At 39.2% G+C, this 22,582-nt stretch overlaps 1 protein-coding gene across 1 annotated transcript in view; it reads left to right on the top strand.

The window, feature by feature from the left end:
- The first annotated feature begins 525 nt into the window (after positions 1–525).
- Positions 526–22,582, top strand: part of LOC108443917 (calcium-binding protein 7) — a 59,295-nt gene continuing 37,238 nt past the window's right edge. The window contains exon 1 of the mRNA XM_037531785.1: positions 526–1,046. Within this exon, the coding sequence (XP_037387682.1) occupies positions 938–1,046 (109 nt within the window). The 5' untranslated portion in view covers positions 526–937. The remainder of the gene's footprint in view (positions 1,047–22,582) is intronic.

Below are 22,582 nucleotides of genomic sequence, written 5' to 3'. Positions count from 1 at the left end.
CTCGCGCCATTCACAGGGCCAAGCATACAGTTCGTATTGGTGTGCGCGGCGCGTGCATGCGCCTTGGTGTCTGTGTGGTGAGTGCGCGCGCGTGTATGTGTTTGCATGTGTGCGTCACCGCAGCCCGCGCAAGACCGAGAGACGAGAGCGGAACAGCAGCAGACCTGCACGCGCAGCACCGGAGCGAGTAACAGCACCTGCCGGAGAGCTAGAGGGGTCGTGTCACCACGAGGGGGGTTATTTTCAATCACGCTGCGGCGATAGTTAACAAGCTTAAGGGCAGCGCGCGCGTCCGGACACCGGGCTTTGGTTCATTCGCGCTTTTAAGTGAAAAAGTGGAAAGTTTTGACCTTCCTTCCTCGCGCGCGCCTCGAGAACGCGAGAGAGAGAGAGCGTGCGGGGAGAGAGAGAGAGAGAGAGAGAGAGAGAGAGAGAGAGCGTGCGGGGGATAGAGAGAGAGAGAGAGAGAGAGAGAGGGGGGAGAGAGAGAGCGCGTGCGGGGGATAGAGAGAGAGAGAGAGAGAGAGAGAGAGAGAGAGAGAGAGATCGACCTCTCGCGCTGGCGTGGGTATTTCCTGCGTAAAGTAGCGTCGCCTAACAGCGGGGTGCGAGACATGGGCACGAGATCCGCAGCTCGCGCCCGCGTGGCGCCTCGGTCACCTCTCGATTGACCACGAGCTGACCTCACTGCACCGGTTCGCAGGTCAGTCCAGCTTAGCGCGAGCTACAGGTGTGGTGTCAGATTTACACGCGGAGGGGTGCAGCGCCGTTCGCGCTCATTGTCTTCATCCTCCTCCTCTTCCTCCTCCTCGGATGAGAGAGCCGCGTGTGTCCGCGGTCCAGCCGCTCTGAGGGAGCGAAGCGGAGTGTCCGGCGTCCGGTTTTGGATCATTTATGAGGATCGCTAGCCGGGAGCCGCCGGCCGCAGCCCGCAGTCATGCCTATGCACCCCGTCACCTCCACTTTGATGTACCGGGGAATCTGCACCATCCCGGACATCCTCTCATACCGGGCTCCGGTCAACCTTCCTGAAGACGAAGTGGAGGGTGAGTCAACGCGCGAGAGAGTGTTTAGAGCGCGCAGCAGACTGACCAGGGCAGAATTATCACCGACTGTTCTGAGTGAGCACCGTGTACTCAGAGCACGAGTAGTGTAGAATTAACCATCAGTGTAGAATAAGCAGGCGTACAAGACACCTACAGTGTAGAATTAATACAGGCAATCTAGAATTAATACACACAGGGGCCAGTGTGTGAAATTAATATCCATTATTCTGAATTAGTACAAACAGCGTAGAATTGGCCCAAGAAATGATAACTTACTATTCTAAAAGACATAACACACATTAGCACTAATAGTGTAGAATTAATGCATGGACAGACACCTACAGTGTAGAATTAACATCTAAAGTGTGAATGAAACCTTACTATTGTAAACCAACACAAATTTGCACTTATAGAGTAGAATTAGTGCATGGACAGACACCTGCAGTGTAGAATTAACACATGCAGTGCAAACACAAACTTACTATTGTAAACTAACAAAAATTCACACTAATAGTGTAGAATTAGTGCATGGACAGACATCTACAGTGTAGAATTAACACGTACAGTGCAAACAAAAATGTACTATTCTAAACCAACAAAAATTTGCACTAATAGAGTAGAATTAGTGCATAGACAGAGACCTACAGTGTAAAATTAACGCATACATTTATGGCATTTTGCTGACGCTCTTATCCAGAGCAACTTACAATTTGATCATTTTACACAGGGAGGCCAAGGTGGTGTTAGGAGTCTTGCCCAAGGACCCTTATTGGTATAGTGTAGGGTGCTTGAACACCAGTCTACAGCGTAGAAGGCAGAGGTGTTAACCACTACACTAACCAACCACATACAGTGCAAACGTAAACATTATTCTAAACCAACAAAAATTTGCACTAATAGTGGAGAATTAATGCATGGACAGACACCTGCAGTGTAGAATTAATACGTACAGTGCAAACGCAAACTTACTATTGTAACCCAACAAAATTCACACCAATAGTGTAGAATTAGTGCATGGACAGACACCTGCAGTGTAGAATTAACATCCAAAATGTAGAATTATCAATTACTGCACAGAATTAATCCTCAATTGCATGATGTTGCCTCAGAGCAACAAACTCATTTTCCTCAAATTACAATAACATTAAATATATTTAAAGACAGTGATAGGGTACAGTAAAGTGAAGAGTTTGAGAAAGTCAATAAAAAAGCATGTACTCGGTCAGCCTGGCCACCTATACACCTCTTTTTTAACATTCAGTGTCGTTTTTTTGTTGTGAGAATCTACAGAAACACGTTTGTTGTCTAAAAGCAACATTGTGTGACAGCGTAATGGATTTAGCCCACAAGCCAGGTCACACCACTTCAGGGGACAGGGCTCTGTATCATTTCTTCTCATTGTTCCACAAGGACCCCTACACAGATTTTCTTTCCAGTGAATTTAATAATCAGGTCCAGTTAATGCAAGAAAAGTGAATCGGACATAAAAAAATATGTACAGCAGGGGGTTAATGTCTAAAGCGTGGAATTAAAACGCTGTGCAGAATTAACATAATTAGCACTACATGAATGAAGTAAATTCAGCTTAATTTAGGTAAACACTGTTCACGGTGTAGGAGTTCGTTCAACTCTGTAAGCCTTATTTCAACACGGTTAGTTCAGGGTTTGTTCAGCGCTGTGGATTTTGCTGTGCACTTTGCAGATGTTCAGTGTTTTTGTTCTCCACTCACCTGATCCTCCGTCAGTGATGTTTTCATGCTGCATAACTGAGTTACATCTGACCGAATCTCTCATAGATGGTTTGAATGTAGGGCACCATCACCTTCGTTTTGATTATGTCATTGTGCACCAGAGGCTTGGAAAACTATTAATATTAACCCATAATTTCGTGTTTCATGTCTTCCCACCTATTATCAAGCAAAAGTGGAGCTTGGAAATATATCACAGTACAGAAGGAACTCGTATTGACTTTAAGGCTCGGGATTCAGCACCTTGGACAGCGCTTGTTTAACCTGCACCCAATGCGTCCGGCAAAACGTGCACAGTTAAATGGACATTGCAATCTTTTTTTTGGAGTAACCTAGCATTGAAATGCGTTAGAAATACCTTCTTCCCCAAAAAATCATAAGATAGAAGATGTTGATTGACTGTTTTTTTTTTTAATTATAGATTATTAATGGTCCATTCCCTGGTCTGATTGAATTCCTGTCATTGTAAATTGGTTGATTTGGTCTAAGGAACCAGATCCTTTGTATTTCACCATCTAAGTCATTTGTTGGCAAAGCAAAGTGGGCTTTTCTGCAGTGATATATTTCATGCATGAAGCAAAGGGCATATATATGTTTCTACAATAGCCATAAGTCTATGAGTCTGCCTCGTCTGACACATTGTGTTCTTGTAAAAACACAAGCCGAAAGATCAAAGACACTGATGTCAGTTTTCTAAAATGTTTCTGTATTTTTTATCACGTGGAACATCCATTCATCTGCTGATATAGAGAAAGGTCTAGATCTACACATTAATACCCCCCCGCCCCCACCCAGAAATCAATTTCAATTCCATTTTTCAACTCTAGTTTATTGATTTTTTTCCCCCAGGTTAAAGCAATAATTTGACTGGTTATTGAGTCGATATAAAGCCTTTCAGGCTGAGCCAATTTGATACATGTTATGCTTCCATGCAGCGCATTTCTGGACTCCCTTGCTTTTTGTGGCTTGTTGGCACAAATGCAGGCAATTGTGTTCAGAGATGAGCTTAACTGATGAGTATTAGCCATGACATGTCCCTTAATTTAACCCAAGCCCTATGACTAACGTCGCTGCCAATTCTAAAGCTCACACCGAATCTAATCCTGACCATAAAGCCATTCTAGCATTAATGTAAAAACAAACGAAAATTATGCAAAAAGAAAATGCCCCCTGGTTAAAGACTTTTTTCAGTCTAATTTCTACTTTCTGCATCTGTCTCAGGTTAGGTTAAGTTTCAGGAAAAAAAGCAGAAAAATATTAAGCAGAAAATTACACAAAAGCCTCAGCAATTAAATATAATATCACAGTTTTTCAGTGTTTAGTGCCTCCATTCCTTTAGCAAAGCTTCTGTTCTTTTCAGGAGACTTTGAGTTTTTCAAAGAAATGTGCAGGGAAAATTTTCCACACCCTCAAAATTCAGTCTTAGAAGTTCATTTCATTTTCTGCTTCTTATGATCCTAAAATTCCAAAAACACACTCAATGATGGTGAGGTCTGGGCTTGTTGGGGGGGTTCGATGGGTGGGTCTATTTCATTCTCTCAGTAAGGGCTTCTTGACACATCCTTTCAGACCCGTAGCACTGAGTTGTCCTCTCACAGTGGAAGGATGGTTGTGGATGCTTTCAGCTTGATTTGCTTCTCTCTCTCAAAGCTGAAAGCTTTAAATACTGTTTATCTGATGGGGACAGTTTTGGAGGTCTGTCAGGTCTTCATGATTATTGGGAGTTTCATTTTCTCTGTAGTTTTTAAGCATTTTTTGACCTCCAGGTTTGGAAACTCCTGTTTTCCATTGATGTTTTCCTTTCATATGCAGTGGGATTATCTCATATGTAATGTACTCATAAATATCTTCTGAAAAATGTATAACATACAAGGACCATTCTGAATTGAAATTAAATAAGCGATAGTAGTAAATAGTTATTGTAAGTGTTCTAAGTGAATTTTGGCTCAACAGGTTTTCAATTATACAGCTAAGTATAGGAAAATACAAATATAAAATTAATATCTGCAGTAATCAGCCATACGCTTCACATGCGACCAATAGATTTTAGATAGAAAAGCATTCCTTTAAGGACTTCTTTAGGTATCTTCATCCAAAATGTCTATACATATTGTCATCATAATAATTTACAGGAGAAGGTAAAACTTTCTTTATTTTCAATGTAAGTCAATGGAAAGAGGTTTTATTTTAAGCAATTTTGGAGCATCCAAAATTAGTCCAATCGTCATGAAATTTTGAGACAACATAAAGGGCAGCTGTTGAGCTCTAATAATGTAGAAAAGTAAAAAGTAAAAAAAAAAAAAATGGAGATACATGTTTTATACTGGACAGCTACGATATATATACCCATACGCTGTAGATTCTAGGTTCTTTTTGCCTGTGAATTTGCCCCTACATACATTATATATATATATATATATAAGTGTCAGTGATAGACGCTGAGGTGACAGGCTATTACAGTGGCCAGCATGAAGAACGAAACCATCCTGTCAGCCTAACACACTTACACACGCCTCTAACACCTGCATCAGGATTCAGCTCCATACAGCCGCAGCCCGTCCCCACATTTGCAAGGCAAATTGTAAACACTGTCAAGAAAGGCCACACACACATACACATGCACCTAAAAAACCAGATTAGTCTTGTTTGAAATAAAAGAGCGAGACAGTGGAGGTAAAACACTGACATGGAGAAAACCGATGCTGCTGTACACAACAGGCACATGTGGCACATATATTTTAATGAATGCTTGTCAAGCACTGACGTTTTGCTCTTTGTGCCACAGAATATTACAGAACATGCATTCAGGCTACATTCAGAATCACCTTTGTTGAGTCCAGGACAAGCTTAAGTTCACAAGAGATTCAAATCTGAGTCAAGTTGGTAGTGTCTGGGGTTTAAGTCTAAATTGAGTCTGGAGTCAAGTATTCAAGTCTGAGTTGAGTCTCAAGTCTCTGGGGTTCAAGTCTGAGCCAAATCTCAAACTTATGAGGTTCAAGTCTGAGTCTAGTCTTGAGTGGTTCAAGTCCACGTTGATCATGGAGTCTCTGGGCTGTAAATCTGAGTTGAGTCTCCATGTTGCAAGTCAGGATCAGGTCAGACGTGTCTGGCTGTTGAGTATTAAGTATCGAGTATCAAGTGTCTGGGATGCAAGTCTAAGTCATTTTAAGTATAAATTCCTCATGTTGCCCACAGTCTGAAGTCTCTGGGTTTGAGTCCAAATTGTATTTCAAATTTATGAGATTGAAGTATTTCTGAGTTGAGTCTCGAGTCTCTGGAGTTCGAGTCCATGTTTAATATCAAGTTTCTGGGATGCAAGTCAGTGTCAAGCCTCGAGACTCTGAATTGCAAGTCTGAGTCATTTTGAATACATTTTGCTTCATGTTGTCCACTGTCTTGAGTTTCTGGGGTCTGATGCAAATGTCAAATCTATGAAGTTCAAGTCTATTTCAAGTCAATGGTATGAGAGTCTGAATCAACTCTCAAGGCTCTGGGGTGCAAGTCATGACTTGATTCTCTGGAGTCCAAGTCAGATGTGGAGTCTCTGGGCTGTAAGTCTGGATCGAGTCTCAAGTGTCAGGGCTTTGAGTTCAATTAGAATATCAAGTCTTTGGGATTTGAATCAGTGTCATCAGAGTCATTTTGAGCACAAATTCTTCATGCTGCCCACTGTCTTGAGTCTCTGGGGTCCGAGTCAAATCTCAAATCTATGAGGATCAAGTCTGAGCTGAGTCTTGAGTCATTGGGAGGTCTAGTTCAAATCAATCTCAAGTCTCTGGTGTTTGTTCCCAGTTTGTGTCAATGGAACGAGAGTCCGAACCAACTCTCAATGCACTGTGGTGCAAGTCTGAGTCGAATCTCTCGTCTGGGCGTGAGTCCGAGTCTAGTCTGGAGACTTCGGGCTGCGAGTCTGTCAAATCTTGAGTCTCTAGGGTTCGAATCTGAGTCGAGTCTATGGGATGTGTCCAAGTTGAGTTTCAAATCTTTGAGATTTGATCACTTCCACTCCCAATTTTTTGGTCTTTTCAAATAGTTTGATGAGCCATTCAAAAGTGAATTCTAGAATTCTTAGAATTCAAGATCTGTCATTTCATTTAGCCATTCTGTTTAAATGAAATTATATTGGTATATAATCAATTGCATAGTTATATAATGAATGACATTTTCATTGAATTTGTGTTCTTTAATGACAGGTTAAAGTCTGTCAGAGATGTGGATGTTTTCTTACTTTTTGGGGGACCCAGTTTCTGAATGAATCCCACCAATGCTAAATGGCTAAATCAAACGCAAACATACACAATGATTTCTTTGTGAGTTGCTTGGTTCTGTGTATGTTTGTGACAATTAAAAGAAAGAAAATACAAATGAATTCAGTTGTATGAATGTAATGAAAGTAGTTGTTCTTGGATGATTAATTATACATTTAAAACTGAATTACATTTACATTCAAATTTACACATAAATTTGAGTCTGCAAGCCTTTTTCTATTTTTTCTCATGTTAAAAAATGACAGAGACTGTTTACTCATAGGGATAGAGTATCATCAAATTCAAAACATAATAAAATGTCTACGTTTTACTTATGAATACGAGAAAAACGAGCTGTCAGTGGAACATTTATCTGGACTTTCCACAGAATTGCTCTGCTTGTTTATTTCGGCTTCAAGTGAGAAATAATTGACGATTTTTTGCACCAGGCGTTTGCTATTGCTGGCTGTAACTCTGACCTCCAAATTGAGAGTTATAATGATGTGGTGTTAAAGTAGCCAGTCTAAAGCTCGTTAATGACCACAGATGCTTTACTTGACTTAAGCCTATTCATTTCCAGGTCAGGTCAGCTCAGCTCAGGGGTAAACAAAACATTTGGCCTAGTGGGTTGAAATTTGACCAAAGTGAACAAAGTGATTTTACCCACAATCGAGTGGTGGGATAAATGCATGCCATTGCCAAGAAAGTCTACATGTCACATCGACACATTTTATGCTCTGAATTTTCTGGATGACCTGGATTTTTTTTAAACAAACAGCTCTGCACACATCTTAAAAGAGGTTATCACGTAATATGAAAACAGAAATAGAGATAGCATGACAAAACCCTGAGGGTTATTTTCATTTCCATTCATTTCCGTGCTGAAAATAAAACCATAGGCATCAGATAAAACATAGCAAGCAATGGCACAGAGTGCACAATGAATATAAACCTCATTACAGTCTTTGAAATTACAAGGAACAAACTACTGGTGTTGAATGTATTAAACCATGTCTTTATATGCCCTTCTAAGTCAGTAAACCATGTCTTTATATGCCTTCCTAATCTAAACCATCTCTTAATGACATCCCATTTTTAATTTCCATATTAATTATTACAGCAAACCACAAGACCTAGGCTACAGTCACATTACAAGCCTCATTGCTCAAATTTGATTTTTTCCTCAAATCTGATCTCTCTGAGATGTTCACACTCGCTTAGGTAAGTGATCCGAATCATTAATGTGAGCAAACCGGTGTCCTGAGATGACCCTCATGAGCACATCCTACTCAGTGGATGTGAATCACATGCATCACATGCGTCATTGGCAAACAGACTAACGCAGACTAGAGCAGAACGAGCTTGGCTGTGAAGATAATTAACTCTGATCAGCTCTCAGCTTCATTATTAGAGCGAGACAAAGGAGAAAAGGGTGAGATGTGTTGCTTTTCCACCATGTACAGGCTTTAATGCCTGTTCGGCGCTGCTGCCACGGTAACACTGAATGATGGTGCGCGTGCTGTGGAAAGTGCATGAATTCTGATGTGAGCATCACATTAAGGTCGCATGGCCTTGAATCGAACCCATATCCAATCTAGGACCACATATGAATGTGGCTGAGGTCGGATTCGAAAAGATCCAATTTACATGTCCACACAGCCCTGAAAACATCAGACCTGAACCACATTAGGGCAAAAAAATCAGACCAGTGCCACTGCAACCAGGTAATGTGAACGTAGCCCTAGTTTGTGTAGAACATAGGAATTTGCATGAAACTGTATGAGTTATTATGAACTATTAAGATTAGAAGAAGTCTTCAATGCTGTAGCTTCTGTGGCAGAAGAGGGTAACACTTTATTTGGATGGTCCACTGTAGATTCTTTGTAAATGTTTAATATATTTTTAAGTATTATTCAACTAAATAGCCATTAAATGCCACTGAACTTCAAGTTGAATGTTACTTAGATGGTTCACTGTAGATGCTTTGTAAATGCTCAGTCAGCCTGTCAATAACATTCAACTAGATATCCAATAAATTCAACTGAACTTGAAATTCAGTGTGAACGGTGATTTTTATTAAATCTATCCCTAAACCCTAAAACTAATACTAACCTTAACCTCAAGGCAAAACCTACATCTACTCCACACTGTAACCCCAACCATAACATTGTTCATAATCAACTGAGGATCACCAAACAAGTTTGTAAATGATTTAAGTAGCTGTAGAGCATCTATAGGGGACCATCCAAATAAAGTGTGACCCAGGAGAGTTCTCTGGAAGCACACCACAAAGGAACCAGCTTTGTTTCACTGAAGAACTTTTCAATTGACTATTGTTTCAGAAACTGCTATTTGTAAATGTGATGAGCAGGTGTGCAGAACCTTTAAAACGTTCGATGTTTTTTAATGTTTTAATGTTTTAGATGTTCTAAAGATAAAGGATCTAGACTAATTTCCTAAACCCTAAAGTTTCCGAATTCCGTATAGTTCCAGCCATATAACAACCCTAATTTCTAAAAGTGTACAGCCTTCTGTTCATTATAATTGTACACATTGTAGTCTTAGTGAAATGAAGTTGGCAAAGTAATATGAAAAGAGGCTTGCTGATATAATGGGGGCGTTTTCTTTCCCCTAGTTGGTGCCTCAGAAGAAAAACCTACGAGCTTTCAGCAGAGAGAAAGTCTGGCTGTGCTGCGGCTGCTTATTTTAGGCATACGGTCACAGTACAGCAATTCAGCGTACAAAGCCCACAGTTCTATCTACCAATACACTGACACTCTGTTGATGGGCAGCCTTTCCAAAGCTAAGGGAATTCCCAGATGTTTTCCTGCATCTGGAAAGGCCGCATGCTTCACAGGGTATTCCACTGAAACTGCACCGTGATGATCAGACGCTGAGCTTGTTTCGAGTCTGATTAAAGCGCCTGGCAGAGGTGGCAGAGGTGGATACAGCCATGATGGAATCTGGCAGAACAGAAGCACAGAAGCTGCCATTTCCTCTATCTGAGGGAACAACAGCATCCTGTAATATACACTCCTAAAAAAGGCTTCTTCAGCCGTGCTACTTGTACACAGTTATTATATTATACTATCAGTGATTATATTTAGTTCTATATCAATAATATAAATGCTTATTATATATTATATGTTAAATAAAAAAAGGAAAATAAAAATGAAAAAGGTTCTATGGATAATATATATATATATATATATATATATATATATATATATATATATATATACATGTGTGTGTGTGTGTGTGTGTGTGTGTGTGTGTGTGTGTGTGTGTGTATATACAACAGTTCTGCCCAATTTACCAGGATTTGCAGTCAGAAATCCATCCTACGCCGATACAAAACAGACTTTTATAGCATCTTGGGGTCACTAAGTAGGAGTTTTTTGGGGACCACCAGCTGTCTAGTCACTCCCTCAGACCTACATATACCCCAAGCTATCATTTTTAATGATTATTTTTATTCTTATTTTTATTTTTTTTAGATGTGTTCCTATTAGGACTGAAGAATTGATTGTACCCTAATTATTATTGCAAATTTTGGCTTCCTCAATCAAAGTAAACGTAGTAGTATGTGTGAGATTAGTGAAGGGTAGTTCATTGGATAATATTATTCCACTTCACAAAGTGTCCTATTTATCGCTGTTGTTGGAACAAAACCTCTTATCTCCAAAACGGTACCTTTACAGCAGAAGGGAAAACATACTTTTTCTTTTAATGTAAGTCAGTGGAACCAGATTGTTTCTTTTAGTCCATTCATCCTAAAAACTACTCACAATGTAAAGAGCAACAGGCATTTTTAAATGATTGTTTTAGCTTTTTGATTATTTTGAATTGAATAGTCTTCTAGCAAGTCGATTTACTTTCAAGACAAAAAAAAACATTGGCTTGATTGTTTTGTGCATAAGGACCTTAATCTAATTCAAAGAGTTATCACACAAATCTTACCTATATAGTCTTAAATAAACATTCCTAAGTTAGGAATCCTGACTGTGATTACATAACACTATAGAACCAATAAGCTTGCTAGTTGTAATAACAATGACTAAGGTGTGTAAATTATGAAAAACGACTAATTTGTGATAGCATGCTAACAGATGCCCTTTTATTTAAAGTCAACCATTCTTTTCCAGCTAAAAGCCAAAATGATGGACGAATCAACAAAAACACAACAAAAACCGATTTTGTTTAGCTTTTTGACTCATCTTCTCTTTTTTCTGTTTACATTTTTAACTACAAATATGTACATACGTTTAAATATTAACCAAATTCTTAGACAACATAATGCTATGGTAATATCCTAAAAGCTGTAAGTGGGGCCACTGGTGGCCCTTATTAGCAAGAGCCAGCACTGTGTACGTGCATGTAGTGTCACTAGGGTCCATGTCCTACATTTTTGTCTTTAATTTATTTATTTATTTTTTAATTTTGTATGAGATAATTCATTTTTTCATTATCATTATCCAATCTGTCTTCATACCAGGCTGTTTTTGTTTCTGTGCCCTTAAACCTGGCACATGTAAATGAGCTCTGTTCTGATTGGCTGTCCTTTATTGTTTAAATCATAAAAGCAGTCTGGGCTGAAACACTCCTTATAACTTTTGGGTGGTGTATCATGTAAAAAGTGAAGTGAACAATTGGATAAACAACATGTTATGCACGTGGAAATTATGTACCCATTTGAATCATGTAAGTTCATTACATCACTGTTGTGAAGTGTTCAGAGAAACTGTGCTTATTCCAAAAAAGACTGTGTTCATCTGAAGCAGGTCACCTTCAGTTCGAGTGTTTGAGACTTCCCAAATGTTTCAGAAATGAATTTGTAAGATGTATCCTTCATATCTTAATAAGATAAGGTCACATCATTGTTTAAGCCCAGTGTTAACACCATCCAAAATCTGAAATTAAGAAAGTAAAGGAACTTTCTGTTCCTGCTGAATATTCGACACTGAGGTTTTACACAGATGGTCAGAATCCTGAATTGGTCTCAGATTACCTGAGTTCAGTCCTGCTGACGGAAGCAAAACACATTAAAGCGATAGTATGGTGATACCTCTAAGGGAATGATCAATAGACACTGCAGGTGAACACCTTCTTTTAAGGCCCACACCCTGTTAAAAAGTGCCAAAAGTCAGAAACAAAGGAAAGATCTCGGAACCAAAAGAACGATTCTTCATAACTGTCATATTTCTTAAGCTACATTCAGAAGCTGGGCGTCGTATGAGGCTGTAACTCTTCTTTCTAGTCAAATAGCTGGTGATGTCATTTTAAACCCTTATAATAAAAGAAGCTGAACTCTTTTTTTCTACTGAAAATCTACCCATTGTTCCACAAATCTGGGCTATAAACTATAAACAGATGGTGTCTCTTTAGTGATCTGCTCTGTAAAAAATGATTTTTTCTAAAATAATACAAAGAGCATCTAAGATTTTTGGCTTTCAGCAGTGAATTGTAAGCATATAGCAATATGTGTGATCATAAAACACATGTTCTGTTAATTTGAGGGGAGCTTTTGAGAAAAAGAAATGTACTTGTAGTTACTGAAAAATTTGCCTTATGATTTGGTCATGGAAATTCAGATGAAAAAACTAAATATACCCTGGAGAATAAGAGGCTAAAAACCATTTTGATTGGAAATGTGATTGAGGATGGTCTCTGATTTTTACACCATACTATATAAGAGTAAGTATTTGGTTGGCTAGAACTTTAATGCCTTTCATTATTAAATAGATTTCAGTGCATGCAGTGCCAGTTTGGATACTGTGTGAAGAATCACTGTAAGAGAAAGGGGACAGATAAATAGGCTGAGGATTTAGACATAACTTTCAGTGTAGCCCAGAGATGTAGGCTATTTATCAATGAAAACAAGGCTGGGCTATTTGTTTGTACTGTATGATGAATCTCATCTGGCACTGAATGCTTTGCAGCTAGTTTCAGATTTGTGGAGATGGAATATTGCCCAGCATGCGAGAAAAATGAACTGTGGCTGTGCTGCGGCTATCGTAGATTTACATCAAATCCTAGGACCAGCACTTGAGCTTATGAATTTATGAATTAGAGGTTATACTGACAGTTAATGAAAACAATGGTGGATTCAATGATGCCTAAATTTGCACATTAACTGAAATTCATGATTGTGAATACTTTATTTGGTCTTTTTAACCTTCTTATAATCTTTTCATTCAAGGTTTAACATCAGTAAATGACACATCAAACCCAGGCTGAATCCCAATCACCTTATGTAATCACTAATTAGTGTGCTAGCTATGGAGGTTTTGAAATTCTAGCTTCTAAAGCCAACTAGTGCACTGTTTGTTACATGAGGCTGAATTTTTAATTAAGATTTTCTAGCCATATTATTCACTGTTTGGGTGCAGGGACTAGTTTTTAAATCCCTACATAGTGTGCTTTCTACCATTTGAGCTTCAGCCCCTGCACATGCAGAGGGGCGTCGCTGGATTGACACTATATAAGCCTTGTGGTGGTAATTTGGTGACCAAAGAGTACCTATAAGGCATTACACAGTTCTGTGCTTTGATACCATCATTGTTATAGGACAAAAAGTTGAACAGTTATGTACTACAATACACAGTAATAGGGGACCGAACGTTCTTCTCTACCTTCATCAGTCCATGATCGCTCGGCAGCGATACCACACGCTAAAGGAACGACATTTCTTGGCGAAAAACTTGTTTATGTTGATTATTATTAATAGTAAGTCAAATAATTCTCTAAAAAAGTGTGTATTTTTTCATATTTTATGTTAGCCAGCGTTATATAAAAGCAGTAAGCCACTCGAGGTCAGATGTTTTAAGAACACCCTTCCCCTTGATATAATCACAATAACGCAAAGCCTCTCATGGCTTATTGGTTTGGTATCCCGTATGAGACAAAAGCTGTCTGCTGTATTACAGGGCAGGAGACTGACTAGACTGCCCCGTCTCAGACCTGTCCTATTTTCCTTAGCCATTGTTTAGCAGCCATTGTTAGCCACTTTTCAGGTCTTTAACAACATGTTTGTATATAGTTTGGTCAATAGAAACGTCTGCTGAGTCTTAAAGGATACCGGTACAAAGTGGAGGGTGTTGTTTTCTAAATTGTACAGAGCAAACCAGACAGTTATTTCAGTTGTTACATCCTCCTGAAATGACTGCGTTGCATTTTGAGAGGCAGTGTATCACAAAAATAGCTCTGACTGCATGCTGGAATATTTGTCCAGACCAGTACCTCATTCAGGTATCTCATGCATACTGGGGAAATTTATATTAAACTTATGTTATTCTGAATGCTACTTACTGCATTTGGTCACAATCAGTATGTGAGCAGTATGCAGTAGGCTATTTAGAACACAGCCGATGTTGAGGAGTGCACCATTTTCCCCTCCTGAAATCTTCCTTCAAGGGGCATTGGATTGGATTAGAAATTGTATGCTGAATTTGTTCCCACCCTAATAAGTTATTAGTGCCACCCACATTTAGCCCAACATTCCTTATGGATGTTTTCAGGTGCACTCATTACGAGATCACATCTGGCCCCATGTGACCCACCAAAAAAGGCATGTAAGAAATGGCAGTGGCCACCATGGTAATGTCACAGGATAAAAACTACACCTGATCCACTCCAACAGACTTTTCACACACATACAAAATAATATCAATTGAAACTAATAATGCTCTTTAAATATGTCACGCTTGGCCCCTCCCAGTCCTGTGCATGTGTTTGTGTTATTTTGGTTTAGCCCGTGTGTTCTTTGTTTTGGTTTTGTAATCCAGCCCCCTTGTTTAGTGACTCCGCTCCCACCTGTCCCTCATCATCTCTGTTGTATTTAAGGCCTGTGTTTTTACCCTTTGTCTTGGCTGGTCTTTGCTGTTTGAACTGTTTGGATGTTTGGTGTTTGATGTCTAGGATTTGTTTGGTGTGTTTCTCGTCATGTCTGTACCCGAATCTATCTGTGTTGGCTACATGAACCTGGACTGTCTTGACCCTGATTTTGGATTTGCCCACAATGAAAGTCACTTATCTCCGCATATGCGTCCACCTCCTCGCTCCCCAGCATTACAAAATAACTATATTTTGACAAAAAGAATTCCATGTTGCAGTTTCTCAATGGATTAAAAGGAATTCTTGTCAATGTTCCTTAAAGATTTGTCCAACCTGATGACAGTTTCACTACGAAAAAATGAATTTGTCAGCAATGCAATCAGTTTGTCCCTAATGGACAGTGATGAATTGGAGGTAAGGGAACCAACCCTGTGACTGGAAGGTCGCCGGTTAAATCACCTGATCTGACAGTATTCGACTGAGGTGTCCTTTAGCAAGACACCTAACCCACAACTGCTTGGGGCAAGTGGGCTCACTGCCCCCTTGTGTATGTGTTGTTTCACTGCATGAATGGGTTAAAAGTTGAGTTGAAATTTCCCTGTTGTGGGATTAATAAGGGTCTCCTAATCTAATCTGGCACTGACTGGTGGATAATTGCAGTTTTTGCCATGTAGGTTTACATTGGAAAGGGAAAATTGATGAGCTAAACTGTGTTTTTCACCAGCAAACAAAAAAAAGAGAAAGTGCTCAGTGAAATAAAGCCAACTTCAGAAAAACAACACAGTCAAAGCCTCCAGACTGCCACAGACACGGAGACACAAACGAGCTGTGCATGACAGCGTCGTCCATCCAACACTCTCCCCTCCACGCTCAGCATTTCTTCTGCTTCTGTCACATCCTACTGTTCACCCGCGGCGTGTTCCATGGGAACTCTTCACAGCCGAGAGGGAAGAAAAGGGTGCTGGGAAAAAGACTTATCTTCTGTTTGCATCTCGCATTTGCTGTGAAAACACTGAATCCCCGAATGTCCCCCACATCTGATTTGTATGCTGGAGAGATCAGAGAAGTTTAAAAGATTTCTCTTTCAATTTTATGACTCACAATAGCCAGAGGAGACAAAAGCAATTTTGTGGGGAGATTTACTTCATTTTAAACATTTTCAGAAAGCTGCGTCAGTGGCTTACTATATTCAAAGAGATGTTAAACTGCTCCCTCTCAATCCACAAAGTAGTTGTGGAAGACTTTATGTTAAAAGTCTACAAAGTGCCAGTTTCGCAATAAGAACAGAATAAACTGTTCTGCTACACTATAATACACTTTAGATATTATATACTATAGTCTGTAGTACATTGGCAGAACTAGTGGAGTGCAAGTTAATACCAACAGCGTACTTTTTAAATTTAAAAATAAATTAAATTGATAATATTGCCCCTCGACTTTCTGAGTATTACTCTGTTTTCCAGGCTTAGTACACGGCAAGTTCTATTATCCAGTAATTACACTGACTACAGTGTAAACTGACTATTGTTAAGTTATTGTAAACCTATAGACGGGTATACTGTGTTTTCCTACTTAAATGTTATCCTTTGATATATACAGTGCTCTGCAATAGTCAGTGACCACGATTCAATTATTTAATTTCTAAATTACATTTACATTTTAGGCATTTGGCTGACGCGACTTACAATTTGATCATTTTACACAGGTAGGCCAAGGCGGTGTTAGGAGTCTTGCCCAAGGACTCTTGTTGGTATAGTATAGAGTGTTTGCCCAGGTGGGGGATTGAACCCCAGTCTACAGTGTAGAAGGCAGAGATGTTAACCACTACACTAACCCAACCACATGACCATTAGATACAATTTATTAATTTTTCAGCATCAGTAAAAAGCAGAAAACATACGCCTGGCAGAACTGTCTAGCATAAATAGCTAAATTTAATATCTTTTTAAAAATAAAAACTGTCCACAATTTGACTTTATTCCCGCTTACATTCCTTTCAGGAAGCTCACTTTCAGTTTTTCAAATAAATCTGCAGGGATATTTTTCCACACTTCTGAAGTTCTTACAAGTTGGTTACATTTTCTGTTTCTTACAACCCAATAATCTCAAACACATTCAGTAATGTTGAGGTCTGGACTCTGGGGTGGTCAGTCTGTTGTTCTGAGAACACCAGAAAACAAAATTTTGATTTACAAATTGTCTTTTGTTTTGTCCATTTTTAAGGGCTTCCACACATCCTTTCAGACCCATAGAGCTGAGTTGCTTTGTCACAGTATAAGGATGGACAGAAACACCTGTGGATGTTTTCAGATTTGAAGCAGCTTAATTTTCTCCTCTCTCTCAAAGATGAAAGCTTTAAGCGTTGTTTATCTGATGGGGACAGTTTCTGTGTGTACAAGGCCTTGCATGATTATTTGGCACTCCAATTTTGGAGGCTTCTATTTCTTAACTCATTTTCCTTAGACTTTCTTCTTCTTTGTGCATATGCTTCATTTCCTCAGAAATATCTCTTGAAAAACTTGGCAAGATTGGAACTGGAAGAATTTTGCACGATCAACAATCGGCCAATGTTTTACTTAAATGTTTTACTTGCAGTTTAACCTATTAAAGAGTAAATAATGCTATTCATATTGCCATTTGGTTAATTGAAAGTACTGGAAGTGTGGTAGCATGTGTCATTTGTTGATTTGGCCCAGCTCAGTGTGTCTGGTTAGAGAAAGACATCTTAGGAGCATCTTACAGAAGGACAATGATCCAAAATCAACACAAAAATAGTTTACTGACCACAGAATCAAGGCTTTGTCATGACCATTGACCCCCTGACCTACCCTACACCCCATAGAAAACCTGTGGAATCAGCTGAAGAGGATAGTCCACAAGCAGGGATTTCAGATTCTGAAGAACCTGGAGAAATTCTGCGTGGAGGAATGTTCTCAGATCCCTTGCCATGTATTCTCCAGTCTCATTAAGCATTAAAGAAAACTCAAAGCTGTTATCTTAGCAAAGGGAGACTACACAAAGTATTAAATGAAGAAGTGCCAACATTTGTGGCACACATAGATTTGATCTCTCAAATCTAATTCTAAGATAACCTCATATATAGGTAAGCATTTTTAAAATATATTTTGAATAAGTAATTATTAATAATTTAATAAATAAATAATTTTTACAGCCTGTTTTGCTCATGTTTACCAGCGGTGCCAATGTTTATAGTAGGCACTGTGTCTTCTTTAGAACTACAATTGCTAATTGAAATTCAAGGTTGAAAAACAATTACTTAACTGAAAATGACAGTTTTTGTATGTTTACAATGCATCATCCTGGTCCTGGAGATCTTCCACCCTGCATGGTTTAGCTCCAAGCCTAATCTAACACACCTCATCCAGGTAATCAAGTCCATCAGGATCATCTGAATATTAGAGCCAAGTATGTTTCATCTGAGCTCTCCAGAGTGGCAGATCTCCAGGACCAGGATCGGGCTCTCCCGTTGTTTCTTACTGTTTTCTGCCTTCAAATACATTTTAAAAAGCAGAGAAAAGGAGTTTATGGCACTTTGCCTCTAAAAACCAGTTGTGTTTTTTATGGTGTTTGCAGCTTAAACAAAGCAATAATTAACCAACTTAGTCCAGCAGGGCTTTATCACTAAATTGCTTGTTTGTATGTTTTCAAACAGACCGAATGCTCAATAAGCAGTGTGGACTGTCTGACTGTGAGGTGCCTTTGTGGGAACAGGCTGATATTTCAGTCATTGTATGTGGCAGCTCATAGCTTTGTGGACAGCAGGTCCACCAATGCAGTATTGGCACTAGAAAAACTGAAAAGTTTGTTTCTTTGAGCTAAAGTTACTCAAGTTGACCTATACAGTATAGAAGAAATGCACATTTACACTGGAAAATGTATTTTTTAACGATTTTAGTTGAGATGACATGGAAAAAAGCAGCAAACAAATCGACTATAGCATGTATGTAATGCACTATGAGAATAGATACTGCAGAGGCTGTTTGTGCAAATATGTACGACTGAGCTTGAGTCTTAGTGTAAGAGAACAGGGAGAAGGTACGTAAACATGTGCATGCTCGTGCACACATCCACACGGAGTATGATTTTTAATTACTGACACATACACTGGTGGGAACAGAAAAAGGCTCCTGTGCTTCAGTGGAGGAGCTTTTGAAAGGTTTCCAGAAAACTGCAGTAAACACTTGCTGTGTTGATGTGTTTGGGGAACAGAGTACAGTGACCATAGCCCAGATCCACTTCTCTGAGTCTGAGTGCTGGGGTGAGTGTGTGTGTGTGTTTGGGCATAGCTTAAGGGTGTGTGCGCAAAGAACATGCAAATGTAATTTGCTGTTTAACTGTCTGTTTGTATTCCAAGTCATTCCAGTCCAGAGAGTGACACTGACCCATATCATTAATCAAATATCTTGCTCTACATGTTAGAATGAGATATCTGACATTTAAGTGAAGGCACTGAACTTTAAGTGGCATCTCAAGAGATGAGCTTTGACTTTTGGCTTTAGACATGGTAAACTGCTGTTATTGGTCCTTTATTGTGGGGAACTGAGTAATCGTGCAGGACAACTGTGAGGAAACAGTCTGTAATTGTACCCTTATGTAGTGTAGCTATAATGTCGGTGTTTCTGATAAAGTGACCGCTGAGCGGAAGCTACAAGGTTGATGTGTCCAGTAAAGCGGATAGTGACTGTATTTGGTATTGGGAAACGGTGTTGAAACATTGTATAATTTACGCATATTCAGTCTGACACCCCATGTCACCTGAAATCTCCCGGGTCAGAATATCATTAATGCTCTGAGATCTGAACCGAAGTGGTGATTTTCCTGGCCATCTGTTGTTCAGTAGAGTAAGGCATGACTGAGCCCGGATAGTAGGCGTAGAGGGAGGCGGATGTTCGCCAGGGTCAAAGGCAACATATGCATCAACAGAATAGGCAAAACGAACACATCAACCAGAGACAGAAGTGCTGATGCGCTTCATTAAGATGGACCAAGTCAGAATTCAAGCTATAACTATGCTGGGTGTTCATAAGGCGCTTAATCATGAGATGTCAAAGTTGAGAGGAATAATAAAGGAGGGTCTCTGTAACGGCAGAGCTTTTATTCCCCATCTCACTCTCTCTCTCTCTCTCTCCATCTATCTCTCTCGCTCTCTCTTTCTGTCTGTCAACTCCTGCGAGATGTTCAGAGAAAATTTTTTCAGCCTCCCTTTGTGGATGTTCGACAGACGACGGCTTTCCACTCCGAGTCAGGCTTCTGTCATCCTATAATTACCCGCGATGTACGCTAACAAAAGGAGGTTTCGCTTTATTCGCTGTTCCAAAATCCCGAAAGCCTGCAGCCGTGCAGTCTGAGTCAAGGCCTTACACAATAGGGCCATGACAAAGTCTTATTGGACTGGTCTCATGCATTACGGATGTAAGGTTGCAACAAATAAAGACTGGTTTTATGAAGCCCCGACAAAGTCTATAGTCTTAAAAATAAAGGTGCTTGAAAGGGTTCTTGGGATTGATGCCATTGAGTAACCTCTTGTCTTTCTAAATAATCTTTCAATGGATGATTCTTCAAAGGAATATTTTAACAAAATCAAATCAAAGTAAATTGTCCTGATTTTCCACTAAACCCAAATGCAGTGGGTCAGCCACAACATGCTTGGTGGCTAAATTTTGTATCTTTAGTTTAGAACTGGGCCTGCTTCACAAATGGTACGAACTACACTAGAAGTCAATAATCACCCAAAATGTTTCCACACATACAGTACTGTGCGAAAGTCTTAGGCACCCATGACACATTTTCAAAATCTGTTTATTTGTGTACTTTCTGTTTATTTGCTGAGAAAAATGTTAATATTTGAATAAACAATTTGTATAGAATATTAATTAATTAATAATGTTATAATATATATGATACATAAATCATATTAATAATTAACAGTGATTTTATGGATGTTGTTGTGTTTGTTTAACCATCTCCGAGCCTCTCCTCGAGGAAGCCCAGTATTATATGCAGTTAAAAAGCAGCTCCTGGTTTGACCAATCAGTGCTCAGGAAATTGAGCTCATGATGTCATTGATGATATTAATGAGTCTCTGTGGCGGCTGTGAAGGTGTCAAGGAAAAATATGGACCAAAGAAATTCTTGTTACCTTTTATTGTTTTTATGTTTATTTGAATTATGAACATGACTTTATTCTAATGTATATTGTGTTAAACTCACTGCTGAGGTCAATTGTTTAAAAATTTGCTTAGATGCCTAAAACCTTCGCACAGTACTGTACATGCCAAAAGACAAAAAAGAATCAGTATAATGGCATGGATAGACCTTATTTTTAATTTAAGCTAAAATCCTACCTAAACCACTGTACAAATATCATATATACATGGCTATTTTATTTTATAAAGTCATAATTAAATTGTATTTATTTTCTGAGTAACTTTTTTGCCTTGGGTGCGTCTGTGTAGTGAATTGCCTCAGCCTCGTCTTTGGTTGTCTTGCACAGAATGATACCATTTTATGCCCAGAAAATAAGTGATTACAAATATCCTAAAAGGCTGTCTGGATTTAACTACTGAGATACATTGTTTTGTTGTTTTAATAGTCGGCAATACTGTATTTTAATAGGACCTGGATGTAGTTTGAGCTAAGCTTAGACATTTTGGGCATATAATTACCAAAACAGTTGGGTGATTATTGACTTCCAGTGTTTGTTAGCATTGTTAGCCTAACAGCTCCAATGCTCTTGGCTGATTGACTTGCCTTCGGGGTTGGTGGAGAAAGATGTATATTTCGTTTCTTGCTGAAAGATTCCTTTCAAGAACCATTTTTGTAAACGAAACATGAGTTTAAAGAACGTCCATGTAATGTAAAGATTCTATATACCCATTGAAGGTTTTCCCTGAACCATGCAGATCCAAGCAAAGGCCTAATTAGGAAACTTTGTTTTTAAGAGTGTAGTCGGGCTGGTGTCCAAGGAGATAGCAAGCAAAGTTTATTTATAGTGCTTTTTACAACAGATGTCGTCACAAAGCAGCTTTACAGAACAATCAGGTTTACAGAAAGAAAAGAAAAATCTGGGTCCGTGCCCTCATGAGCGTTGCCAGTGGCGACAGTGGCAAGGAAAAACTCCTTAAAAGAGAAAGAAACTTGAGAGGAACCAAGACTCAGAAGGGGAACTCATCCTCCTCTGGTCGACACCGGATAGCAAACATTGTTAGTATAAAGTATTATAGTACAAAGCGGGAAAAACAGTGGTCAGTTTGATTAGTTTATGATTATGGAGTGGCAGCAGCAGCATATAGTGGGATGAAAATGCATGTTCATAATGCAAGGTATCTAAAAGCTGCTGCGGCTGCAGACAGTTCTTTTCTGCTTTAACGTTTCCCTGGTCCATTCTCACTCTCCTCTCTCTTCCTCTCTCTTCCATTCACCAAATGTGAAAAGAGCAAAAAGCACCAGAGGATGTTACTGATCCTCAGTACAAACTTCACGAACTACATCAAAACCACTATGGTAGCCTTTCATACTGGCCATTCACAACAACAGGCCACTAGAATCCTGTTTTTCACTTGTGAAATAGTGTCACAGAAACAGCATCACGCCAGCTCCGGTTTTATGGTAAATGTTGCGCGGTTTGAAACGAACAGCATTTTTCATGTCTGTCAGTGACAAGTTCACATTAAAGCTACAACAAAAGA

The sequence above is a fragment of the Pygocentrus nattereri genome, chromosome 20, assembly GCF_015220715.1.
Source record: "Pygocentrus nattereri isolate fPygNat1 chromosome 20, fPygNat1.pri, whole genome shotgun sequence".
Taxonomy (NCBI): domain Eukaryota; kingdom Metazoa; phylum Chordata; class Actinopteri; order Characiformes; family Serrasalmidae; genus Pygocentrus; species Pygocentrus nattereri.
Note: the sequence above shows the minus strand (reverse complement) of the source record. Positions and strands in the feature narration are given on the sequence as shown.